Source organism: Felis catus, chromosome A2 (genome assembly GCF_018350175.1).
Source record: "Felis catus isolate Fca126 chromosome A2, F.catus_Fca126_mat1.0, whole genome shotgun sequence".
Classification (NCBI taxonomy): Eukaryota; Metazoa; Chordata; class Mammalia; order Carnivora; family Felidae; genus Felis; species Felis catus.
Genome location: NC_058369.1, coordinates 15,026,230 through 15,050,210, shown reverse-complemented (window position 1 = coordinate 15,050,210; position 23,981 = coordinate 15,026,230). Strand labels below are relative to the sequence as shown.

The window sequence follows — 23,981 nt, the reverse complement described above, 5'->3', positions numbered from 1 at the left end:
ACATAAAAGCAGGAAGACTGGGGGTGGGGGAGGAGGGGAGCACTGGAGGAGGCTGGTCAGGGAAGGTCACTCTGAAGACATGACCTTTGAGCTGAGACTGGAAGGACCAAAAGGACCCAGCTCTTGCTAGAGAAACAGCTTCATAGAAACCAGGACCAGCACGTGCAAAGGCCCTGGGGGTGGGAGAGAGGTTTGTGTGGTCAAGAAAGAAGGCAAAGGTGGTCACTGAGCACGGTGACCAAAGCAGAGAGGGGTACAAGCTGAAGCTGGAGAGATTAAGACATTTTGCTCCAAAAATGCAAACCGAGGCCGTCTTGAAAGCAAAGTCAGGAAGGCAGCTGAGCTGGTGTCCTGGTGCCCTGAGACGTGTGTCGCTGCCGGGCAGGGGGCTGGGAATGCGTACAGTTGCAAAGTCACTTCTTTCTCAGGTACAGATCACAGACTGGGAGCTGGCAGGAAATGGTTGATTTTTTTCTGGCCTAGCCCCCTCCTTTTATAAATGGAGGAACGGAGGCCCAAAGAGGGTAAAGTTCTTACCGATAAAAACGGACAAGATATTTGCAGTTCACTATCACAGACCGAGGGATCAACTTCCACACTACGTCAAGAGCGGCTGGCTGGTCAGGCCAGAGCAGAGCGAACAAGGGGGAGAGAGGTTCAAGAAGAGGCTGACGGAAGTCCCAACATGTTATCACGTAGCTGCTGGCCTGGGGAGTGCAAGTGGGTTCATACCTTCCCATGGGAGGAAAGTGCGTGTAGCCCTCATGCAGGCTAGCAGTTTTGATCCAAATGAAGCAAGGGGCTGGGCAAAAAACTGGAAGGAACTCACTTGTCACCCAACAGGTGCATGGAAATAAATACACCGTGGTCTACACAGATAATACAACACTACTTAGGAATAAAAAGAAACCAAGTAGGGAACAGTGGATTGATCTCACAAACGTTTAGGGACCATAAAAATTTTTCAGATCTTGATTGTGATAGTGGTCATGTTAAAACTCTTAAAATGAGTGGGTCCTTTTTAATGTACGTAAACTACAGCTCAATAAAGTTGATTTTATTTATTTTTTATTTTGAGAGAGAGAGTGCCCGAGAGAGACACAGCACGTACTCACGTGAGCAGGGGAGGGGCAGAGAGAGGGGGAGAGAGAGAATCCCAAGCAGGCTTCACGTTCAGCACCAAGCCCTGGGTGGGGGCTGGAACCCACGAACCATGAGGTCATGACCTGAACCGAAAACAAGAGTCGGACGCTTAACCAACTGAGCCACCCAGGCGCCCCTTAATAAATTTGCTTTTAAAAAGTTTTTTTTTTTTAACATTTATTCACGTTTGAGAGACAGAGAGAGACAGAGTGAGAGCAGGGGAGGGGCAGAGAGAGAGGGAGACACAGAATCCGAAGCAGGCTCCGGGCTCTGAGCTGTCAGCACAGAGCCTGACGCGGGGCTCGAACTCACGGACCGCGAGATCATGACCTGAGCTGAAGTCAGATGCGTAAATGACTGAGCCACCCAGGGGCCCCAAAATAAATTTTTTAAAAGGGTGGGAAAGGCATAGCTGGTTAGATTGCTATTGATTCATTGGCTGAAGACTTACTGGGCGCCTTCCATGAGCAGGTGTCATAACAGGTACTAAGCGTCCTTTGTGCCAGAACATGGTGGAACAGAACACCCACATCAGCCCCGCACGTCTCCACGAGCCCCTGGGTTCCCTCCACGGGACTCCCCTACACATGACTGCCCCATGATCCGCTGCCCCCAGGCCGTCAGCTACTCAGAGACCCCAGATCAGGACCCAAGTCACAGAAGGGGCCGAGATGGCACTTGTTCATGAATCAGGGCCCCGTCCTGACCGGTACGTACCCCTCTGTTCAATGATCAACCGCCGTCTCGCCGGCTTGGTGTTGTCCATTCAGATCATTTTGCAGAACCCCAGTCTACAGTATTAGCGCTCTTCAGCTCTGTCAAAGTTGGTTGACACAACATGTTTGTATCTAATTTCTGCAAACATTTTCCTAGCCTCCACTACTGAATATAGGCATATCCTGGGCATGTGAAGCGCTCAGGGCAGGAGACAGCGACTCGTTGCAAACAAATATGTCCCTGTGTACATAGACTGTACGTGGACTTTCGTCTCTGGTCATATTGAGAAGAGGTGTGACAGTGTCTCTGATTGCTGTTTAATGCTGCACAGATGGGGTACGTGAATATATACTGCTCAAGGCATCTAGGATGTGGTGCAGTGTTTTTAATTTTTAGAAACATTAATAAAGCAAACGAGGGGTACCTGGTTGGCTCAGTCGGTTAACCATCCGACTTCGGCTCAGGTTCAGACCCCGCATTGGGCTCTGCGCTGACAGCTCGGAGCCTGGAGCCCGTTTCGGATTCCGTGTCTCCCTCTCTCTCTGTCCCTCCCCCGCTCATGCTCTGTCTCTCAAAAATCAATAAACTTAAAAAAAAAATTTTTTTCAATAAAGCAAACAAGAGATACTTGTCAGCACCCCATCGGCCATAGCCTGGCACTTTCCCATCGGTAAGGACAGCACTGACATTTTATTTTACATCACTCTCCTTCTCAGACCAGGAGGGAGGGAACAAAGGTGTCAAAGTGGGGGGCTCCCTGGACCAGCGGGGGGGAGGGGGAGGGCAGCACGTTTGGAGATCTAAAGCCTCCTGCTCACTCCCGTTTTTCTTCCTTCTTCCAGAAGCTTCCGAGATTGCTCTGCCACACGGAAGTGGCATTACGGTTCTCATAAAACCTGGGATCCCCACGCTGCCGGTGAAACCCTGTTACATCATCAGTACTAAAGGACACTTAACCACATTGACCATCAAATCCGGAGAAAAGGCGGTCTTTTCCTTTAACTGCCGGGACCCAGAGAAGCACTTTGTCATCGAGATCCAGAAGAATATTGGTAAGTACACACTCGTGACCTGTTTGGCCTCCCTGCCTCTCTTTCCGGTGCTGAGCCGGTCTCTAATGCTAGGGAGGTAAGAGCTGTTCTGAAACTCCACGCTCTGTTTAGCTGTTATGTGGCCACGTATGGTTCTGAGTGCTTTACACAGGTTAAGGTCTTGAATCTCCAAAACAGCCCTGTGAGAAACTCACCAAGACAGTAACTTGCCTAAAATGACATAGTGACTAGAGCAGCATGACAAGCCACCACTGTGTTGCACCACTTTTCATTCATTCATTCATTCATTCATTCATTCATTTAGAGCATGCACTCGAGTGCACAAGAGGGGGAGGGGCAGACAGGAGGGAGGGAGGAGACAGAGAACTCCAAGCAGGCTCCCCTTGGTCAGGGCAGAGCCCAAGGCGGGGCTCAGTCTCACAAACCATGAGATTGTAACCTGAGCCAAAATCAAGAGTCAGACGCCGGACAGACTGAGCCTCCCCCAACCCCCGCAGGCGCCCCACCACACTGTTTCTTTTTTTAAAAAATTTTTTTTTTCAACGTTTATTTATTTTTGGGACAGAGAGAGACAGAGCATGAACAGGGGAGGGGCAGAGAGAGAGGGAGACACAGAATCGGAAACAGGCTCCAGGCTCTGAGCCATCAGCCCAGAGCCCGACGCGGGGCTCGAACTCACGGGCCGCGAGATCGTGACCTGGCTGAAGTCAGACGCTTAACCGACTGCGCCACCCAGGCGCCCCGCCCACCACACTGTTTCTTGATAGAACTTCAGATCTTCAGGTCTGGGATGCTCCAGCTGATGTGCTAAAGTGTTTTTCAACTGAGGTTCAAAGTTTTTAAACGAAAACCTTAAAGCTAATTTAACTCAAATTTCAACTAATTTATTATTTTTTAATTTTTTTACCATTTATTCATTTTGGAGAGACAGAGAGAGAGAGAGAGCGTGAGCTGGGAAGGGGCAGAGAGAGGAGATACAGAATCCGAAGCAGGCTCCAGGCTCCGAGCTGTCAGCACAGAGCCTGACACGGGGCTCGAACTCATGAACCGTGAGATCATGACCTGAGCCGAAGTCGGACGCTCAACCGGCTGAGCCACCCAGGCGCCCCTCAAATTTAAACTAATTTAATTGTAGGCTAAAATTTTGCCGACAAGGAGCAAAAAGCAAGGAGTTGGAAGACAAAGAAATTGGAGGGGCGCCTGGCTGGCCTAGTCGGGTGGAACGTGCAACTCTTGATCTCAGAGGGCTTGATCTCACAGAATAGTAAGGCTTCCGTCGTCTCCCGTGCAGGGAATCTGAACGGTGCCTTGGCTTCCGTTCAAGTAAGGCTTGATCAGCCTTACTATTCTGTTTGAGTCCCATGTTGGATGTAGAGATGACTTAAAAATAAAACCTTTTTAAAAAAAGAAAAGGAATTGGAGGGTTGAGCAGATAAGGGTGGAGAGGAGGGTCCGCGAAGCACGATGGGGAAAAACAGAATTTTTGAGGCTGAGGGATCTGGTCTGGCTTCAAGCTTCAGGCTCCTGGTCATGTGAGCTCATCACATGGCTTTGTATAAGTCACTTAACTGCTTTGTGACTTAGTTTTTTTAGTCTGTGAAACAAGAGTCATTGTACCAACCAGTAGGGTTCTCATGAGGGTGAAATAAACTAATACACTGATGATGTTTGACACACAAGGATTCAACAAACGATGACTCTGACATTATTAGTATTACTCACAACTTGAACTTGGGATGAGAGATTAACATAAGATATAATAACCAGGCAGAAAGAATTAAATGTGTGATTTCCTAGTCGTTTTAAGGTGGGCATGCCAGCTACTCATACAGATGTCGTAACATCAAGGAGAGCACTATTTGGGATCCAATCAAAGCCATACTCAAAAAATGTCTTTGCTGGAGCATCTGGGTGGCTCAGTGGGTTGAGCGTCCGACTTCGGCTCAGGTCACGATCTCACGGTTTCTGAGTTCGAGCCCCGTGTCGGGCTCTGTGCTGACAGCTCAGAGCCTGGAGCCTGCTTCAGATTCTATGTCTCTCTCACTCTCTGCCTCTCCCCTGCTCACCTGCTCTCTCTCTCTCTCTCTCTCTCAAAAATAAATAAACATTAAGTTTTTTTAAATTTCTTTGCTTTCCATTGAAAATAAATGAATCAGGCAATAGATAAGCAAGGAAAGGGGTAAAATAAACCTTAGGAAGAAGGCAATCAGAAAAAGAAAAGAAATTAAAGTGCTTACCAGCAGCTGTTGAAACTCCATCTGGTAACTAAAGCTAAGGTGTGGTTCTCTATAAAGACTAATTAAATAGACAGATCTCTGACTAGTCTGCTGGGAAAAAGACAGAGAAGATACAAATGTACAGCTTTGAAAGGCTAAGTGTTGCTTTCGTGACATTTACAGAGGCGATTTCTAAAATAGACTGTGTCCAGCATTATGGTAGAAATGTGAAAATCTGAATAAAAGGAATAATTTTCAGGGAAAATTCAGTGAGCCAGATTGACTCATAGAAAGGTAGGAAACCCAAATCAATAAATAACCGAGGAGGAGGTTGGAAAAAAATGTGCAAGATGGAGGAAAGTGGGGTTTGGGTTTATTAGAGATGGTTTCATAGAGGATCCTATAATACATCGAGGAGAAGATCATTTCTATAATATTTAAACCGTTCTAGGGGCACCTGGGTGGCTCAGTCAGTTGAGTACCCGACTCTTGATTTTGGATTTTGTTTGGGATTCTCCCTCTCTCCGTGTCCTCTTCAAATTAAAAAAAAAAAAAGAACATTCTAGGAGAGGGTTGGCAAACGTTTTCTGTAAAAGACGGGATGGTGAATATCTCAGAGCGTCTCCGCCCAACCACTGAGCTCCGCGCTGGGACAGCACAAAATCAGCCACGGAAAATAGCTAAACGTATGGGCAGCGCCGTCCCACATGTCTCTTCTCAGTAGCAGGTATTGGGCTGGACTGAGCCCACGAGCTGTGATTTGCTGACCCCCTCCCTGTTCTAGAGCACAGGAAGAGGTGGCATTTCCCGACTCATGGAATAAAGCTCTTCCAACCCTCATATCAAAATGCGCCAGAGCCTAAAAAAGAAAACCACTGTCTAAATAGGGTGAAGGGAGCCCACAGGAGCCCAGCAGGAGCCACTCCATGGGGCCCTGGGCACACTGGAGGCGTGGCTGCAAAGCCCAGAAAGAAACGGCTTCACGGAGCGGAGTTTCCCCGAGCTCCTAAAAACAGGTACTATCCTTACCCACACACAAAATCTGATTTTAGCCAACTCCGTCACCTTGTTATCTAACCCTGTTTCGTAGGTCAGGCAGCACACTGTGCTGGCATGAACTTGGGCGGACCAGCCACGGCCCGGGCTTTCCTCCTGGGGGGCTGTGCGTTGCAAACACACTTGACACCGAGGTTCCAGGACTGCTTTGCAAAAATGAGTGTTTGGGCGTGAACGACCTCGGGGGGTCCTCAGACAGCTCTGAAAGACTCCCATGATCCCGCTTCACATTGCCGGTGCTTTTGGACACCCCACTGGAGCAGCAGTAAGGGTTCGAAGGGTCCCCTTAGAGTGGCCGGAAGCCAAGGCACCGTTCAGATTCCCTGCACGGGAGACGACGGAAGCCTTACTATTCTGTGTCTGCTCTCTGTCCCTGCTTCCACGTGCTTCCTTCCTCCTCGAGAACAGCGTTCTTGCTTTGTTTTTTTTTTTTTTATATGAAGTTTATTGACAAATTGGTTTCCATACAACACCCAGTGCTCATCCCAAAAGGTGCCCTCCTCAATACCCATCACCCACCCTCTCCTCCCTCCCACCCCCCATCAACCCTCAGTTTGTTCTCAGTTTTTAAGAGTCTCTTATGCTTTGGCTCTCTCCCACTCTAACCTGTTTTTTTTTCCTTCCCCTACCCCATGGGTTCCTGTTAATTTCTCAGGGTCCACATAAGAGTGAAACCATATGGTATCTGTCTTTCTCTGTATGGCTTATTTCACTTAGCATTACACTCTCCAGTTCCATCCACGTTGCTACAAAAGGCCATATTTCATTTTTTCTCATTGCCACGTAGTACTCCATTGTGTATATAAACCACAATTTCTTTATCCATTCATCAGTTGATGGACATTTAGGCTCTTTCCATAATTTGGCTATTGTTGAGAGTGCTGCTATGAACATTGGGGTACAAGTGGCCCTATGCATCAGTACTCCTGTATCCCTTGGATAAATTCCTAGCAGTGCTATTGCTGGGTCATAGGGTAGGTCTATTTTTAATTTTCTGAGGAACCTCCACACTGCTTTCCAGAGCGGCTGCACCAATTTGCATTCCCACCAACAGTGCAAGAGGGTTCCCGTTTCTCCACATCCTCTCCAGCATCTATAGTCTCCTGATTTGTTCATTTTGGCCACTCTGACTGGCGTGAGGTGATACCTGAGTGTGGTTTTGATTTGTATTTCCCTGATAAGGAGCGACGCTGAACATCTTTTCATGTGCCTGTTGGCCATCCGGATGTCTTCTTTAGAGAAGTGTCTATTCATGTTTTCTGCCCATTTCTTCACTGGGTTATTTGTTTTTCGGGTGTGGAGTTTGGTGAGCTCTTATAGATTTTGGATACTAGCCCTTTGTCCAATATGTCATTTGCGAATATCTTTTCCCATTCCGTTGGTTGCCTTTTAGTTTTGTTGGTTGTTTCCTTTGCTGTGCAGAAGCTTTTTATCTTCATAAGGTCCCAGTAATTCACTTTTGCTTTTAATTCCCTTGCCTTTGGGGATGTGTCGAGTAAGAGATTGCTACGGCTGAGGTCAGAGAGGTCTTTTCCTGCTTTCTCCTCTAAGGTTTTGATGGTTTCCTGTCTCACATTTAGGTCCTTTATCCATTTTGAGTTTATTTTTGTGAATGGTGTGAGAAAGTGGTCTAGTTTCAACCTTCTGCATGTTGCTGTCCAGTTCTCCCAGCACCATTTGTTAAAGAGGCTGTCTTTTTTCCATTGGATGTTCTTTCCTGCTTTGTCAAAGATGAGTTGGTCATACGTTTGTGGGTCTAGTTCTGGGGTTTCTATTCTATTCCATTGGTCTATGTGTCTGTTTTTGTGCCATCTTGCTTTGTTTTAAGAGTCTTGGGAAACAAAAGTACATCAGAGGATGTCATCAGCTGCTAGCCTTTAAAAAAAAAAGGCAGGGGTGGGCGCGCCTGGGTGGCTCAGTCCGTTAAGCCTCTGACTTCGGCTCAGGTCATGATCTTGCAGTTTGTGGGTTCGAGCCCCGCATCGGGCCCTGTGCAGACAGCTCAGAGCCTGGAGCCTGCTTCAGATTCTGTGTCTCCCTCTCTCTCTGCCCCTCCCCTGCTCGTGCTCTGTCTCTCAAAAAATAAAACGTTAGGGGCGCCTGGGTGGCGCAGTCGGTTAAGCGTCCGACTTCAGCCAGGTCACGATCTCGCGGTCCGTGAGTTCGAGCCCTGCGTCAGGCTCTGGGCTGACGGCTCAGAGCCTGGAGCCTGTTTCCGATTCTGTGTCTCCCTCTCTCTCTGCCCCTCCCCCGTTCATGCTCTGTCTCTCTCTGTCCCAAAAATAAATACGTTGAAAAAAAAAAATTTAAAAAAAAAAATAAATAAAACGTTAAAAATTTTTTTAAATTATTTTTAATGTTTGTTTATTTTTGAGAAAGAGGGAGAATGAGCAGGAGAGGGGGAAAGACAAGGGGACAGAGGATCCGAAGCGTGTTCTGTCCGTGCCGACAGCCGAGAGCCCAACATGGGGCTCAAACTCATGAACCGTGAGATCATGACCTGAGCCGAAGTCAGAAGCTTAACCGACTGAGCCACCCAGGCACCCCGAGATGGGGATTTTTTTAAGTCATTTGTCGAGAGAGTACCCTTGGAGGACACTTACAGAGCAGTGAGAAAAGCAAGGTAGAGCCAAGGGAAGAAGGAAGCAAAGGTGTGGTTTTAGCTAGTGGAACCACAGGCTGATGCTGGTGTCAGAGGGCAGCCCCAGGCTGTCACATGAGACAGGGAGGTCAGGCTTGTTCCCCCCAGCCTTGGGCAGCGATCGGCTGTGGGCTGCTACCCACCTTGGGGGGCAGGGGTAGGTGCAGGACAACTCTCAGACTTTCTGGCCAAAGGGGGCTCCCCCGGCCTAGGCGACTCCCCAGACAAGAGTGAGCTGTTGGCCACCAACACTCACGCAGCCAGGAGATCACGCCTCTGCCTGGCGGTGCCCCCCGGCTTCTCCCACAGGGGTCGAGAGGCACAGTGCGTGGCCTGGTAGCATCTGTGACCAAGCTCGCTCTTGTGGCTGTGTTTCAGACTGCATGTCAGGCCCGTGTCCTTTCGGGGAGGTCCAGCTTCAGCCGTCAACATCGGTGCTGCCCGCCGTCAACAGAACTTTCATCTGGGACGTCAAGGCTCACAAGAGCATTGGTCTAGAGCTGCAGTTCTCGGTCCCTCGCCTGAGGCAGGTCGGGCCGGGGGCGAGCTGCCCAGACGGAGTCACTTACAACATCAGCGGCCGCATCGATGCCACCGTGGTGAGAATCGGAACCTTCTGCAGCAACGGCACTGTGTCCCGCATCAAAATGCAAGAAGGGGTGAAGATGGCCTTACACTTGCCGTGGTTCCACAGGAGAAACGTCTCTGGCTTCAGCATCGCAAACCGGTCTTCTATAAAACGTGAGCACACCTCCCCTCCTCCGTCCCCACCGTTTGCTGAGGCTGAAACGTACCAAAACAAAAAATGCCCGTTGCTCTAGACAGTCAGGTGTTGGGCAGTATGGTATGAATATCTTGAAGGAAGATCTCACTCTTCTGTAAGTGGTGCGGATCTCCTGGTGTGAAGTCACCCTTCTCTATTTAAAAAAAAATTTTTTTTCTTTTTTTTTATTTTATTTATTTATTTATTTTTGTTTCAACGTTTTTCATTTTTGGGACAGAAAGAGACAGAGCATGAACAGGGGAGGGGCAGAGAGAGAGGGAGACACAGAATTGGAAGCAGGCTCCAGGATCTGAGCTGTCAGCACAGAGCCCGACGCGGGGCTTGAACTCACGGACCGCGAGATCATGACCTGAGCCGAAGTCTGACGCTTAACCGACTGAGCCACCCAGGCGCCCCACGTTTAGTCATTTTTGAAAGAGAGACAGTGTGTGAGCAGGGGAGGGGCAGAGAGAGAACCAGAGAGAGACATAGACTCAGAGCAGTTTCCAGGCTCCGGGCGGTCAGCACAGAGCCCGCCTCGGGGCTCGAACTCACGAACCGTGAGATCATGATCCGAGCCAAGGTCGGATGCTTAACCAGGCGCCCCGTCACCCTTCCCTCATAAACAAACCGTGATGCCACTCTCTTTTCTTGGTCCTTTGCTGCCTGTGAGGTTTGTTTGCACAACACGAAGTGGGATTGGCTCCACAGACCTCTCTTGATGACCCCGTCCCTCATTTCTTTGTCCCGTCTTCTAACCCCATCACGTTTTCTGTAATTGTGTCGGTGGCTTGCCAGAGCGGGGTGCTAAACTGCTCGGGAATTTTGTGACCTGAGGCTTAAACGGAGCTGCTGATGAAGATAAAATCACGCAAACTCACAGTTAAATTAGAAACAAAAGGGGCGCCTGGGTGGCTCAGTCGGTTGAGTGTCCGGCTTCGGCTCAGGTCATGATCTCACGGTCTGTGAGTTCGAGCCCCGCGTCGGGCTCTGGGCTGACAGCTCAGAGCCTGGAGCCTGCTTCGGATTCTGTGTCTCCCTCTCTCTCTGCCCCTCCCCTGCTCATGCTCTGCCTCTCTCTGTCTCAAAAATAAATAAAAACGTTAAAAAAAAATTTAAAAAAAACAAAAACAAAGGTAATACGCGCTCAGAACTCATCACTTCCTAAGGATTTCACCACATTTGACGGTTCTCTGTGCTCCTGAGGGTATTTACGCTGACTGTGCCTCTACGGTGGCGACACCATACGGTGACAAGCTACCGCGCGTCTGCTCCCGACTCCACATTCGTGCTTGAAATCAGCCACGGTGCGAGGAAATGGACAGGCGCCCCACGTTAGGGTGCTTTTCTCCCCCTGCCGGGTTGGTAAACACCTCCTCACCCGCCACTGATGTATCCTTAGCGAGGATGAGACCAGACCCAGAGCTCGGGAGCGGAGAGCCGCCCTCCCCTCTTCCTGACCCCGTTGCCCACCGGCCACCGACAGCCAGGACAGGGGTCTCATCGCCTCCCGTTCTTTCTCGTTTGGGCCCCGCTCCCTATAGGGCTGTGCATCATCGAATCCGTGTTCGAAGGTGAAGGTTCCGCCACCCTGATGTCTGCCAACTACCCGGATGGCTTCCCTGAGGACGAGCTCATGACCTGGCAGTTCGTCGTTCCCCCGCACCTGCGGGCCAGCGTCTCCTTCCTTCACTTCAACGTCTCCAACTGCGAGAAGAAAGAGGAACGGGTTGAATACTACATCCCGGGCTCCACCACCAACCCCGAGGTGTTCAAGCTGGGGGACAAGCAGCCCGGGAACATGGCTGGGAACTTCAACCTGTCTCTCCAGGGCTGCGACCAAGACGCCCAAAACCCAGGGATCCTCCGGCTGCAGTTTCAAGTTTTGGTCCAACATCCACAGAATGAAAGCAGTAAGTGAGCCCCGCTTTCCTTTCCCTCCTGGATAGTCCGCTTGGCGTGAGGTTCCCTTTCTGTTTCTCACCTGTGGCTTCTGGAACACCTGAACTCTGGACCCTGTAAGAGTTTCAGGACGTGCGTTGCCAGGCAGTAAGACGGGCTCGCTGGTGACCACCCACTGCGAGAAGCAAATGCAAACTTGCATTCAGGCCAAGTTATTTGTTTTGTTTTTTTTTTTTAATTTTTTTTTTCAACGTTTATTTATTTTTGGGACAGAGAGAGACAGAGCATGAACGGGGGAGGGGCAGAGAGAGAGGGAGACACAGAATCGGAAACAGGCTCCAGGCTCTGAGCCATCAGCGCAGAGCCCGATGCGGGGCTCGAACTCACAGACCGCGAGATCGTGACCTGGCTGAAGTCGGACGCTTAACTGACTGCGCCACCCAGGCGCCCCTTAAGTGTATTTATTTTGAGAAAGAGAGAGAGAGAGAGAGAGAGAGAAGGTGGGAGGGCCAGAGAGAGATGGGGAGAGAGAGGCCCAACCAGGTTGTCCACTGTCAGCGCAGAGTCTGATGTGGGGCTCGAACTCAAGAACTGTGAGATCTCGACAGGAGCTGAAACCGAGTCGGACGCTTAACCGACTGAGCCACCCAGGTGGCCCCAGGCTAAGCTGTTATTGTTGTTTTCACTTTTTTAATGTTTATTTATTTTTGAGAGAGAGAAAGAGAGAGAGAGAGCACGAGTAGGGGAGGGGCAGAGGGAGGGAGACACAGAATCCAAAGCAGGCTCCAGGCTCCGAGCTGTCAGCACAGAGCCCGACGCGGGGCTCGAACCCACAAACCATGAGATCACGACTTGAGTCGAGGTTGGACACTTCACCCGCTGAGCCACCCAGGCGCCCCTAGGCTAAGTTGTTTTTAATGAAAGCATTGGGAGGTTACTTTCTGTATCACATGTCTTGACCCTCGATGTGAATCAGGACTCACATTGCACGGCCACCGTCAGCAATAACGAACCCAGTTTTATTGGCTGAGTGCCCCATCCGTACTGTGGGCACACACTCCATGCCAAGCCCTGACCTAAGCAACCACTTACACCACCTCAGCTAATCCTTATTACAACCCCAGAGGGGAGGCGGGTATTACCCTCAATTACTGCTGGAAAACCAAGAGGCCCAGATTGCTTATAGAACTAGCCCAACGTCACGTAGCTTGTCTGGAGCAGAGCAAACCCAGAACCCAGAGCCTGTGCTCTGGATCATTCTGAACCCCGAGTGGGGGGTTTACATCGCTCTACACACAGTTACTGAGATGCCACGAACCTAGAAAAGGGGAGTCAGGGCCGGAAGTAGGGGGAGGCCAGGTGCCCAGGTAGCGACATTGAAGGAAGCACCTGCTCTGCGGCACTTACCTGCCCTTCTGGAGGTGCTCACCCTCAGGGTCACGTAAGTACAAGGTCAGCCCCTGAGAGCCAGCGCCTCCTTCAACTTTGCTCCGCGGGGAGTGGCGCGGCTGTTGAAATAAAAGGAGCCAAGGGGCGCCTGGGTGGCGCAGTCGTTAAGCGTCCGACTTCAGCCAGGTCACGATCTCGCGGTCTGTGAGTTCGAGCCCCGCGTCGGGCTCTGGGCTGATGGCTCGAAGCCTGGAGCCTGTTTCCGATTCTGTGTCTCCCTCTCTCTCTGCCCCTCCCCCGTTCATGCTCTGTCTCTGTCCCAAAAATAAAAAAAATTAAAATTAAAAAAAAAACAAAAGGAGCCTGGGTGGCTCAGTCGGTTAAGCCTCTCACCTCAGCTCAGGGCATGATTTCACAGTTCATGGGTTCAAGCCCACATCAGGCTCTGAGCTGACCGTGTAGAGCCTGCCTGGGATTCTCTCTCTCCCTTATCTCTCTGCCCCTCCCCAACTTGTGCTTTTTCTCTCTCAAAATAAATAAATAAACTTAAAAAAAAAAAGGTACAAGATGAGTTCAGAGTGGAGTTAAATGGGAGCATGGTGTTTATTATAGTAGAGCTGATAAACGTCTGGAAAGTGACAGTGTGGGACCCGCCCGAGGGGCTGCCTCTGGGCCTCTCTGGAAGATGCAGCACCACTACATCCATTTTTTTTTTAAGTTTTTGTATTTATTTTGAGAGAGAGAGAGAGAGAGAGCAAGCAGGGAAGGGACAGAGAGAGAGAGAGGGAGAGAGAGAATCCCAAGCAGGCTCCGTGCTGTCATCACAGAGCCGATGCAGGGGCTCGAACTCATGAACCGTGAGGTCATAACCTGAGCCGAAACCAAGAGTTGGACACTTAACTGGCTGAGCCACCCAGGTGCCCCAGCCCCACCGTGTCCTGACCCAAGATGACTTCTGACTTATAATAACCGTGTAGAAGGTGTAGCTGTGTGTGTGTGTGTGTGTGTGTGTGTGTGTCCACCGACGTATTTCCATGATCCCACTGTCACAATTTTATCATCAGAATGTTAAAAACCACCACCCAAGAACGGTGTGGGTTTGAGTTTAGGGGACAGAGAGATTTATCATCTCAGCTATGGTAAGTGCTGTCGATTTCTTGTATTTCCTGGAACGTCAGCTGAATTGATCTCTACAACGAGTCAGACTGTTAAACAGGCTTTCTTCACCCGCATCAAGAAGGGTTTGGCTTTAGGGGCGCCTGGGTGGTGCAGTCGTTAAGCGTCCGACTTCAGCCAGGTCATGATCTCGCGGTCCGTGAGTTCGAGCCCCACGTCAGGCTCTGGGCTGACGGCTCAGAGCCTGGAGCCTGTTTCCGATTCTGTGTCTCCCTCTCTCTCTGCCCCTCCCCCGTTCATGCTCTGTCTCTCTCTGTCCCAAAAATAAATAAACGTTGAAAAAAAAAAAAAAAGAAGGGTTTGGCTTTAGTTTCGAGGTAAGTAAAGAGTCGCTAGCTGTGGTTTAAAGCTGTTTAGCAGTGTCCCGGCTTCACATAAAGTGGGATCTGCCTGCGTGGATTTGAATCCCAGTTTCCCTATGTGCCGTGGGACTGTGGACAGAGCACCTCAACTTAAAATAGAGAGGGTGGGCCCGCCCTCGTGGGGATGTTTTAAGGATGAAAGGAGGTAGCACAGTGCCTGGCAGGTGGTCAGTGCCCTTACGTGTTCTAGATCAAAGACCCAGTGCTTGACCTCAGAGACAGACTGTAACCCAGAAGAGACATGACTTGCAGGATGCAGGAGGTCACGTCCCAGGAGTTTTCGAGGGTGTGTGTGCCATGGGGCTCAAGGCGGGGAGTGCACAGCAGGCTGGCAGGATTTCCGGGGGGAGACTCAAGGCAGAGCCTGGCGTTTCCCGTCTACGCAGGAGGCCCCCGGACGGTTGCTGCCTCTCGTTGCCTCCGGAAGGGAGTCTAGTCTGTGTGCTGTTTGTTTCTGCTCTTTCTTGGCCTTGGAAATGAGAAGGAAGAAGCTGTGGGGTTGCTTCAAGACACGGAGTCCCTCAGTAGGAGCCTCTGCCCTTCACTTGACCGCCCTTTGCCCCCGTGGAAGAAACAACTGCCCAGAGCAGAGCCCGTGCCCCAAGAACACACATGTGGGGGGGTTTGCATTCAGCACAATGTTGTATTTATCCGTCCGCACAGCTGTGTCCCGCTAACCTCCTCCCAATCAGGAATCTTGTCTCATTCCTCCATCTTCCTACACCCACCACAGTTTCTGGCACATTCCAGGCCCTTTTGTTTTTGTTTTTGTTTTTGTTTTTGTTTTTGTTTTTTAAGTAGGCTTCATGCCCAGCATGGAGCCCGACGCGGGGCTTGATCCCACAACCCTGAGCTCAAGACCTAAGCTGAGATCAGGAGCTGGATGCTCAGGGGCGCCTGGGTGGCTCAGGGAGCTGAGCGTCCAACTCGGGCTCAGGTCATGATCTCACGGTGTGTGAGTTTGAACCCCGCTTCAAGCTCGCTGCTGTCAACACAAAGCCTGCTTCGGATCCTCTGTCTCCGTCTCTCTCTCTCTGCCCTTCTCTTGCTCAAGCACCCTCTCTCTCTCTCTCTCTCTCTCTCTCTTCTCTCAAAAATAAGCATTTAAAAATTAAAAAAAAAGAGGGGTGCCTGGGTGGCTCAGTCGGTTAAGCGTCCGACTTCGGCTCAGGTCATGATCTCGTGGTTCAAGCCCCGCATCGGGCTCTGTGCTGACAGTACGGAGCCTGCTTGGGATTCTCTCTCCCTCTCTCTCTGCCCCTCCCCCACTCTCTCAACGTACGTGCATAAACTTAAAAAAAAAAAAAATCTCTACAGATTCCACAAAAGTGATGAGGGGCCTTTATGAAACTTCAGTCAATAAGCTCATCCCTTCAGGGGTTTCCACGGTGTCCGTAAGTAGCAGGTAGTGAAAGGTTGTCTTTTTTTCTTAAGGGGGAGGTGTCTTTCCAAATCTCCAGCTCCGGTGTTTTTTGCCGAGAGGAAGCACCTGCTGATTCTCTTGCGGTAGGAAACCTTCCACCAGGATGTAGCCTTGAGCAAATCGGAGGTCTCTTTCAGCTGTAAGTTGGCCAAGGTCACACCTACCCCTCCTCCTCCTGGTGAGGGTGGGGTGAGGCAAGAATTACGAATGTAGGGGCGCCTGGGTGGCGCAGTCGGTTACGCGTCCGACTTCAGCCAGGTCACGATCTCGCGGCCCGTGAGTTCGAGCCCCGCGTCGGGCTCTGGGCTGATGGCTCGGAGCCTGGAGCCTGTTTCCGATGCTGTGTCTCCCTCTCCCTCTGCCCCTCCCCCGTTCATGCTCTGTCTCTCTCTGTCCCAGAAATAAATAAACATTGAAAAAAAAAATTAAAAAAAAAAAAGAATTACGAATGTAAATAGTGACATTTCCATTTCTCCCATCTGTGAGAGGTGACGGGTGCACACGTCCACCTTGCTCTGACAGCTGAGGCCCCCTGGGAGCACGTGCCTGAGGCAGCACGTGAATTTACTGCGTCTGCCCTTCGAGTCATTGAGAAAAGATCGTTTAATGTTTAGTTTTGAGAGCGAGAGACAGAGAGACAGAGCGCGAGCAGGGGAGGGGCAGAGAGCGAGGGAGACGCAGAATCCGAAGCAGGCTCCGGGCTCCAAATTGTCGGCACAGAGCCCGATGCGGGGCTCGAACCCGTGAACCCCGAGATGATGACCTGAGCCGAAGTCGGACGCTCGACTGACCGAGCCACCCAGGCACCCCAACCCCTCAACTTACTTTGAGAGCCAACCAGACTCAGTGTGGAAAGAAGGCGCGTCAGAGGACTAATGAATGAAAGGCGTAGGCAGGACCAGAGAAACGGCTGCATGCAGCGTGTTAGCACGGAGGCCGGGGGGTCTCCTGACGCTCCCCACGATGCAAGGTCTGTCTTGCCCCGGAATCGGGATTGTTCTCCCCAACAAACTCCGCTCTCTGTTTTGGCTTAGCTGCTGGGTGTCTCTTCCTCAAAGAAAAGGGGAGCTGTGCCACCGTCGCAACAGCAAGCGTCCGCGAGCACGAGGGGCACTGGAAGCCTCACACCCTGCTGGCAGGAGGGGTAAGAGGGTGCGATCGTTTAGGAGAACAATCTGGCAGTTTCCCACAAACTTATACCTACCTATGACCCAGAAATTTCACTCCAGGGTCATTAGCCCAGAGAAACAAAACCCTAAGTCTGCTCAAAGATCTATAAAAGAATATGTAACAGGGGCGCCTGGGTGGCTCAGTCAGTTAACGGTCTGATTCTGGATTTCAGCTCAGGTCGTGATCTCGCGGTTAGTGGGTTTGAGCCCCACGCGGGGCTCGAACTCACAAACCGCGAGATCACGACCTGAGCTGAAGTCGGTCACTCAACCCACTGAGCCACCCAGGCTCCCCTTAATCCTTTTTTTTTTTTTTAAGTTTATTTATCTATTTTTAGATCGAGAGAGACATAGAGACGGTGAGTGGGGGAGGGGCAAAAGGGAGACAGAAAATCGCAAGCAGGCTCCGTGCTGTCAGCACAGAGCCCGACGTGGGCCTCGAACCCACGAACCGTGAGATCGTGACCTGAGCCGAAACCAAAAGGACTCTTAACCGACAGAGTCACCCAGGCCTCTCTGAAAATTACTTAACCTTTCTAAGCTTCAAAGTTGTAGTTTATAAAATGGAGATAATAGGGGCACCTGGGTGGCTCAGTCCCACTGAGCGGCCGACTTTAGCTCAGGTCATGATCTCCCGGTTCACAGGTTCAAGCCCTGAGTCGGGCTCTGTGCTGACAGCTCAGAGCCTGGAGCCTGCTTCAGATTCTGTGTCTCCCTCTCTCTGCCCCTCCCCTGCTTGCACTCTGTCTCTCTCTCTCTCTCTCAAGAATAAATACACATTAAAACAGTTTTTAAATAAATAAAATGGAGGTAATAAAAGCAGTATTACCTTAAACACATCTCAACTTTGAACTTCCCAAAGGGAAGGTCCTTTTTTTTTAATTTTTTTTTTTTAGTGTTTATTTATTTTTAAGAGAGAGAGAGCATGAGCAGGGGAGGGGCAGAGAGGGAGGGAGACACAGAATCCGAAACAGGCTCCAGGCTCTGAGCTGTCAGCACAGAGCCCGACGCGGGGCTCGATCCCACGAACCCCGAGGCCGTGACCTGAGCAGAAACCAAGAGTCCCGATGCTCAAGTGACTGAGTCACCCAGGTGTCCCCCCCCCATTGGCTACAGGCTTGGCCACGTGACTTTGCTTCAACCAATGAGATGTGAGGGGAAATGCGGGTACCACTTCCAAGCAGAAGCTTCAGCACATGTCCTGTGGTTCACCTTTCAAACACCGTCATAAGACCGGGGTGTCGCAGAGGCCTCTCCTTCAGCCTGGATCTCGGAATTAAAAAGACATGCCCCAGAGGGGTGCCTGGGTGGCTCAGGTGGTTAAGCCTCTGACACTTGGTTTCAGCTCGAGTCATGATTTCACGGTTCATGAGGTGGATCTCCGCATAGAGCTCCGAGCTGGCAGCGCAGAGCCTGCTTGGGATTCTCTCTCACCCTCTCTCTCTACCCCTCCCCCACACGGGCCCTCTAAATAAATAAATAAATAAGTGAACTTAAAAAATAATAAAAGCCAGGCATCAGAACTGCAGCCAACTCACGACGGATGTATACATTGAATGCAGAATAAATCTTTGGTATTCTAACCCTTTGGATTTCGGGACCACTCGTTACCGCAGCATAACGTGGCCCGAGCTGACCGACACACTCCCTCTCAAGGATATCATGAGGCTTAACCTAACACGTCAGGGACTCTCTGCCATGTGCCAGATATGCGGGTCATGGAGATCCATGAAGTTCACTCTCTGACGGGAAGAACAGGCAAGCAATTGGAAAATGAGGGCTTCCCATTAAAGAGAGATTCACTTCCTTCAGCCACCCTGTCATGGCATTTAAAACATTTCTAGGGGCGCCTGGGTGGCGCAGTCGTTAAGCGTCCGACTTCAGCCAGGTCACGATCTCGCGGTCCGGGAGTTCGAGCCCCGCGTCGGGCTCTGGGCTGATGGCTCGGAGCCTGGAGCCTGTTTCCGATTCTGTGTCTCCCTCTCTCTCTGCCCCTCCCCCGTTCATGCTCTGTCTCTCTCTGTCCCAAAAATAAATAGACGTTGAAAAAAAAATTTTTTAAACATTTCTAAAAGCATAAATCCCAAGGGAAATGACAAATGGAAAGGAAACAATATGCTCACATTTCCCAAAGTGAGATGTAGACAGGTAACTGATTCAGCAGACCCGAAAGTGCAGAATCTAATCCCACAGTGGGGAAACTTCCAGAAGAAACTTTCAAAGGCCCAGGAGTTGGCAGCAAGTTACCTCCAGAACTAGGGCTAAAAGCTGGAGTAGCCACTCCTGCCCCAGACCAACAGAAGATAGGAATTTCTTCCCTGGTAAAGGGAAGGTTTTGAACCAGAGATCCTATTTGCATGAATAGGGAGGTCCTAAACTGAACACAGGGAGCTTGAATAAAAGATTGATGTGCTGACTTTTTTTTAAGTTTATTTATTATTTATTCTGAGAGAGAGAAAGGGGGGCAGGGCGCAGAGAGAGAGAGACTCCCAAGCAGGCAGCTCGGCACCCGATGCGGGGCTGCGACTCACGAGCCGTGAGATCACGGAAGTTGGGCGCTTAACTGACTGAGCCACCCAGGCACCCCTAGATGTTTCTTTTTTCTTTTATAATTTGTGTTTGTTCCACATTTATAAGGATATTCTCTTTGCTTTGAAGTACCAGTCTAATTTGATTCTTTTACTAATGGGAGACACTGTTCTCCTGGCCCAGCCAGGAGTGGTTCATCTTTTTCTCACTTGTTGGAAATAATAGCATTCATTAAAGACCACATTATAATATCAACGGGTATAAAATCTATGAATAATGATAATATCTATGAAGAAATATTATATCTATTAATCTTCTATCCCTGAACTAATGGCACACTGCTGCTAATTACTACACACGAGAATATTTATACAGGAGGGGCGCCTGTGTGGCTCAGTCAGTTAAGCATTTCCGCTCAGGTCATGATCTCACAGTTCGTGGGTTCGAGCCCCCCATCGGGCTTTGCACTGACAGTGCGGGGGGGGCTTGCCTGGGATTCTCTCCCTCCCTCTCTCTCTCTGCCCTTCTCCCTCCTCTCTCTCTCTCAAAATAAATAAACTTTAAAAAAAAGAGAGAATATTTACGCAGGCAAATATTTAAAAAAAAATTTTTTTTCAACGTTTATTTATTTTTTGGGACAGAGAGAGACAGAGCATGAACGGGGGAGGGGCAGAGAGAGAGGGAGACACAGAATCGGAAACAGGCTCCAGGCTCCGAGCCATCAGCCCAGAGCCTGACGCGGGGCTCGAACTCACGGACCGCGAGATCGTGACCTGGCTGAAGTCGGACGCTTAACCGACTGCGCCACCCAGGCGCCCCTGGCAAATATTTAAATAAATGATGGCGAATATCACTTGTTCATTATCAAGCAGCCACTAAATGACCGAATATTTTCAAAGATTCGTGAATATGAAAACTACCTGGAAACATAATCAAAGCCGTGTAAAGTAAATAAAGGAAACGCCGAGTATACAATTTTATGTATCCTGTACTCTTCCGTAGGTGAAAACGTTCATATGCGTGCGTGTGACCCAGGACCAGGATGAACTTGAAGGAGTAACAGCAGTTAAGCAGTGGTAGAAACTCAGTCCATGGTTTTTCTTTTTCAGTTTCTCCTGGAGTTCTTGTATGTTCTCTCTCTTTTTTTTTTTTAAGTTTATTTTATTTATTTATTTAGAGAGAGAGAGCACAAAACAGGGGGGGTGGGGCAGAGAGAGAGGGAGAGAGAATCCCAAGCAGGCTCCACACCCGCAGCGTGGAGCCCGACGCGGGGCTCAGACTCCTGAACCACGAGATCATGACCTGAGCCGAAGCCAGACGCTTGACCGGCTGAGCCACCCAGGCGCCCCTTTGTGTATTCTCTTAATAAAACGTGTTTCCAATGCTTCCCGGCCAGGAGAGGTTTGGTGCTAATTTTTGCCCTGTCCGCCGGGTGGCCGCTGACCCGTGCCTCAGACCTGTTTTCTCTTTGCGGTTTCAGATAAAATCTACGTGGTCGACTTGAGCAACGAGCAAGCCATGTCGCTCACCATCGAGCCGCGGCCCGTCAAGTTCAGCCGCAGGTTTGTCCCCGGCTGCTTCGTGTGTCTGGAGTCTCGGACCTGTAGCACCAACCTCACCCTGACCTCCGGCTCCAAACACAAGATCTCCTTCCTTTGTGATGACCTGAGTCGCCTGTGGGTGAACGCCGAGAAGACCATAAGTACGTCCCCTTGGTTGGCGCTCCTCTGGGGCCGTGGGTGGCTCTCCCTGCCCCTCCCCATCTTCTCCCTGGGGTCCACTGGGTAGGCTATAGACAGTCTGATCAGAAATGTCCCCTGCAGTACAGAATAGGCAGGGGCGACCAGGAGAGGTAGAGATGTGCCCCTCTCGGACCAGAGCCTCTGCTGCATCGGTGTCCTTCAGAAGTACACTACGTCCCCACGTCCCTGCTTGTCTCCTCTGCCCAGCCTTCCAGAATCCCTCGTGAGATCCTCTCCTCTGTGTAGCCTTCCCCAGCCTCTCCCACCCCCATGTCCCCACCTCCACGCTCACGGTGCACTTAGCACCCCTCGCGTGAGACCGAGCGTCTGGAGGTCAAGAACTGTGGCTTATTCCGTTGTTTCGGTCCCTTGAGCCCCTGGTGGTGCCGCACACGTATTAGTCACCTAATAAATGTTTGACGGTTGGAGGGCAGCGAAACACATAGTCCCCTCCCCCCGCTGGGCCACCGTGACCTTCGACGTGGATGCTCTCCGAGTTTCCGCAGAGGCAGCAGCCGAGGCCACAGGACGCAAAGCAGCCTGCCCACTAGGTGGCGGCTGAGCTGGGACGCGGGCTAACGTCTCCCCAGTTCCAGCCCTGCTCTGACCACTGCACAAAACTACCTGCCCACGGTCATGGACGCTGGGACGAAGGTCTGGGTGGAGGGAGAACCTATATGCCCTGCCCATACTTAGCATCTGAGACTCAGATCCACAAAAGAGACGCTGGCAAACAAGAACAGAACATTTCCGCCCCAAATACTCCCCAGAAGTGGGTCTGCCGGTTTAGGGAAGAGTAAGAATCTGGGGCGCCTGGGTGGCTCAGTCGCTTAAGCGTCCAACTTCAGCTCGGGTCGCGATCTCGTGGTTCACGAGTTCGAGCCCCACGTCGGGCTCTGTGGCGACAGCTCAGAGCCCGGAGCCTGCTTCGGACTCTGTGTCTCCCTCTCTCTCTGCCCCTCCCCTGCTCTCTCTCTCAAAAATAAACATTAAAAAGAATGTTAAAAAGAACGTGAGGGGGCGAGAGGGGCAGCTGGAACAGGAGCATCAGGGAGCCAGGGGTGGAGGACAGAGCACGAGAGGAGAGACCAAAGGGAAAAGCAAGAGGGCCTGGGCGGCCTTGAAGGCAGGGCAGGGTGCACCTGCTGGTCTCCTCCCTGCCTGGTGCCACCAGCTCTTCTCTTCCAGGCTGCATGGACCACCGGTACTGCCCCAGGAGGCCCTACTCCCTCCAGGTGCCCAGGGACATCCTCCAGCTGCCCGTGCAACTGCACGACTTCTCCTGGAAACTGCTGGTGCCCAAGGACAGGCTCAGCCTGGCATTGGTGCCGGCCCAGAAGCTGCAGCAACACACGCCCGAGAAGGTCTGCAACACCAGCTACAGCTACCTGGTGGCCAGCACGGTCCCCGGCCAGGACCTCTACTTCGGCTCCTTCTGCCCCGGAGGCTCCATCCAGCAGATCCAGGTGAAGCAGAACGTCTCCGTGACCCTCCGCACCTTCGCCCCCAGCTTCCAACAAGAGGCCTCCAGGCAGGGCCTGACCGTGTCCTTTATCCCCTACTTCAAAGGTGAGGACGTCTCCCTCTGTGTCCCCGTCTCCCTGCCCCTTGCTGGTCTGGGCATCCCTCTTCCGTCGGGTGGGCGATCGCCTTCATTAAGTTGTCAACTCGAAGGGAAGGGGCAGCTGAGTGGCCAGGTCCTGGCGCAAGAAATGTGACAGACTGGGGAGCCCTCCTCCTGACTCTACCGTTAGCCTCGTGTAGAAAATTCCGGGAGGTAGAAATAAGTCTCTGACGGTGGGAGGTGACGGGTGGCGGGCAGAAGAACAAACCATCAGGTTCAAGTCTGAAAGTTTATTTATTTTGAGAGAGAGAGGGAGAGAGTGCAGGCAGGGGAGGGGCAGAGAGAAAGGGAGAGAATCCCAAGCAGGCTCTGCACTTGGAAGGCTCAATCTCCTGAACCTTGAGATCACGACCTGAGCCAAGATCAAGAGGCAGATGGACACTTAACCAACTGAACCACTCGGGCGCCCCAACCAAGACTTTTATCTGAAGTTCACTTAGTACTTTGTTCCCAGAGGCCTGAGTGGGGAGGGAGAAGAATCTTTGGCCATAAGATTAAGGTCAGCCTTAGGGCACCTGAGTGGCTTAAGTGGCTTATCCAGAGTTGGCTAAGCATCCGACTTTGGCTCAGGTCCTGGTCTGCAAGTTCGAGCCCCACATTGGGCTCCGTGCTGACAGCTCAGAGCCCGGAGCCTGTTTCAGACTCTGTGTCTCCCTCTCTCTCTGCCCCTCCCCTGCTCATGCTCTGTCTCTCTCTGTCCCAAAAATAAATAAACGTTGAAAAAAAAAATTTAAAAATTAAAAAAAAAAAAAAAAGATTAAGGTCAGCCCAGGCTGCCAGATCTCTCCAAGACTACCCGAGAAACCCCTTCTGGGGGCTCTTTGAAAACAAGACATACTCCGTGCAGTGTGAATGCTGGGGTTTTATCTCACGTGAAGGCCAAGAATGAATCCAGTTATGTGTCGGAGGCTCTTCAGCTTTGCAATTCTCCCATTCTTCCCAGAACCCCAAGTGGGTTTTTCTTTTAATGTTTATTTATGTATTTTTGAGAGAGACAGAGAGGGCACAGGCGAGGGAGGGGGAGAGAGCGAGGGAGACACAGAATCCCAAGCAGGCTCCGGGCTCTGAGCTGTCAGC

The 23,981-nt window shown here is 51.0% G+C and overlaps 1 protein-coding gene across 2 annotated transcripts in view; it reads left to right on the top strand.

Moving 5' to 3' along the window:
- Nucleotides 1-23,981, top strand: part of CDCP1 (CUB domain containing protein 1) — a 71,289-nt gene that overhangs the window by 26,883 nt on the left and 20,425 nt on the right. For both annotated transcript variants that reach the window (XM_023248002.2, XR_006591959.1), the window contains exons 2-6: nucleotides 2,703-2,912; nucleotides 9,204-9,566; nucleotides 11,133-11,501; nucleotides 21,019-21,240; nucleotides 22,469-22,849. In XM_023248002.2, coding sequence (XP_023103770.2) covers nucleotides 2,703-2,912; nucleotides 9,204-9,566; nucleotides 11,133-11,501; nucleotides 21,019-21,240; nucleotides 22,469-22,849 — 1,545 coding nt within the window. The remainder of the gene's footprint in view (nucleotides 1-2,702; nucleotides 2,913-9,203; nucleotides 9,567-11,132; nucleotides 11,502-21,018; nucleotides 21,241-22,468; nucleotides 22,850-23,981) is intronic.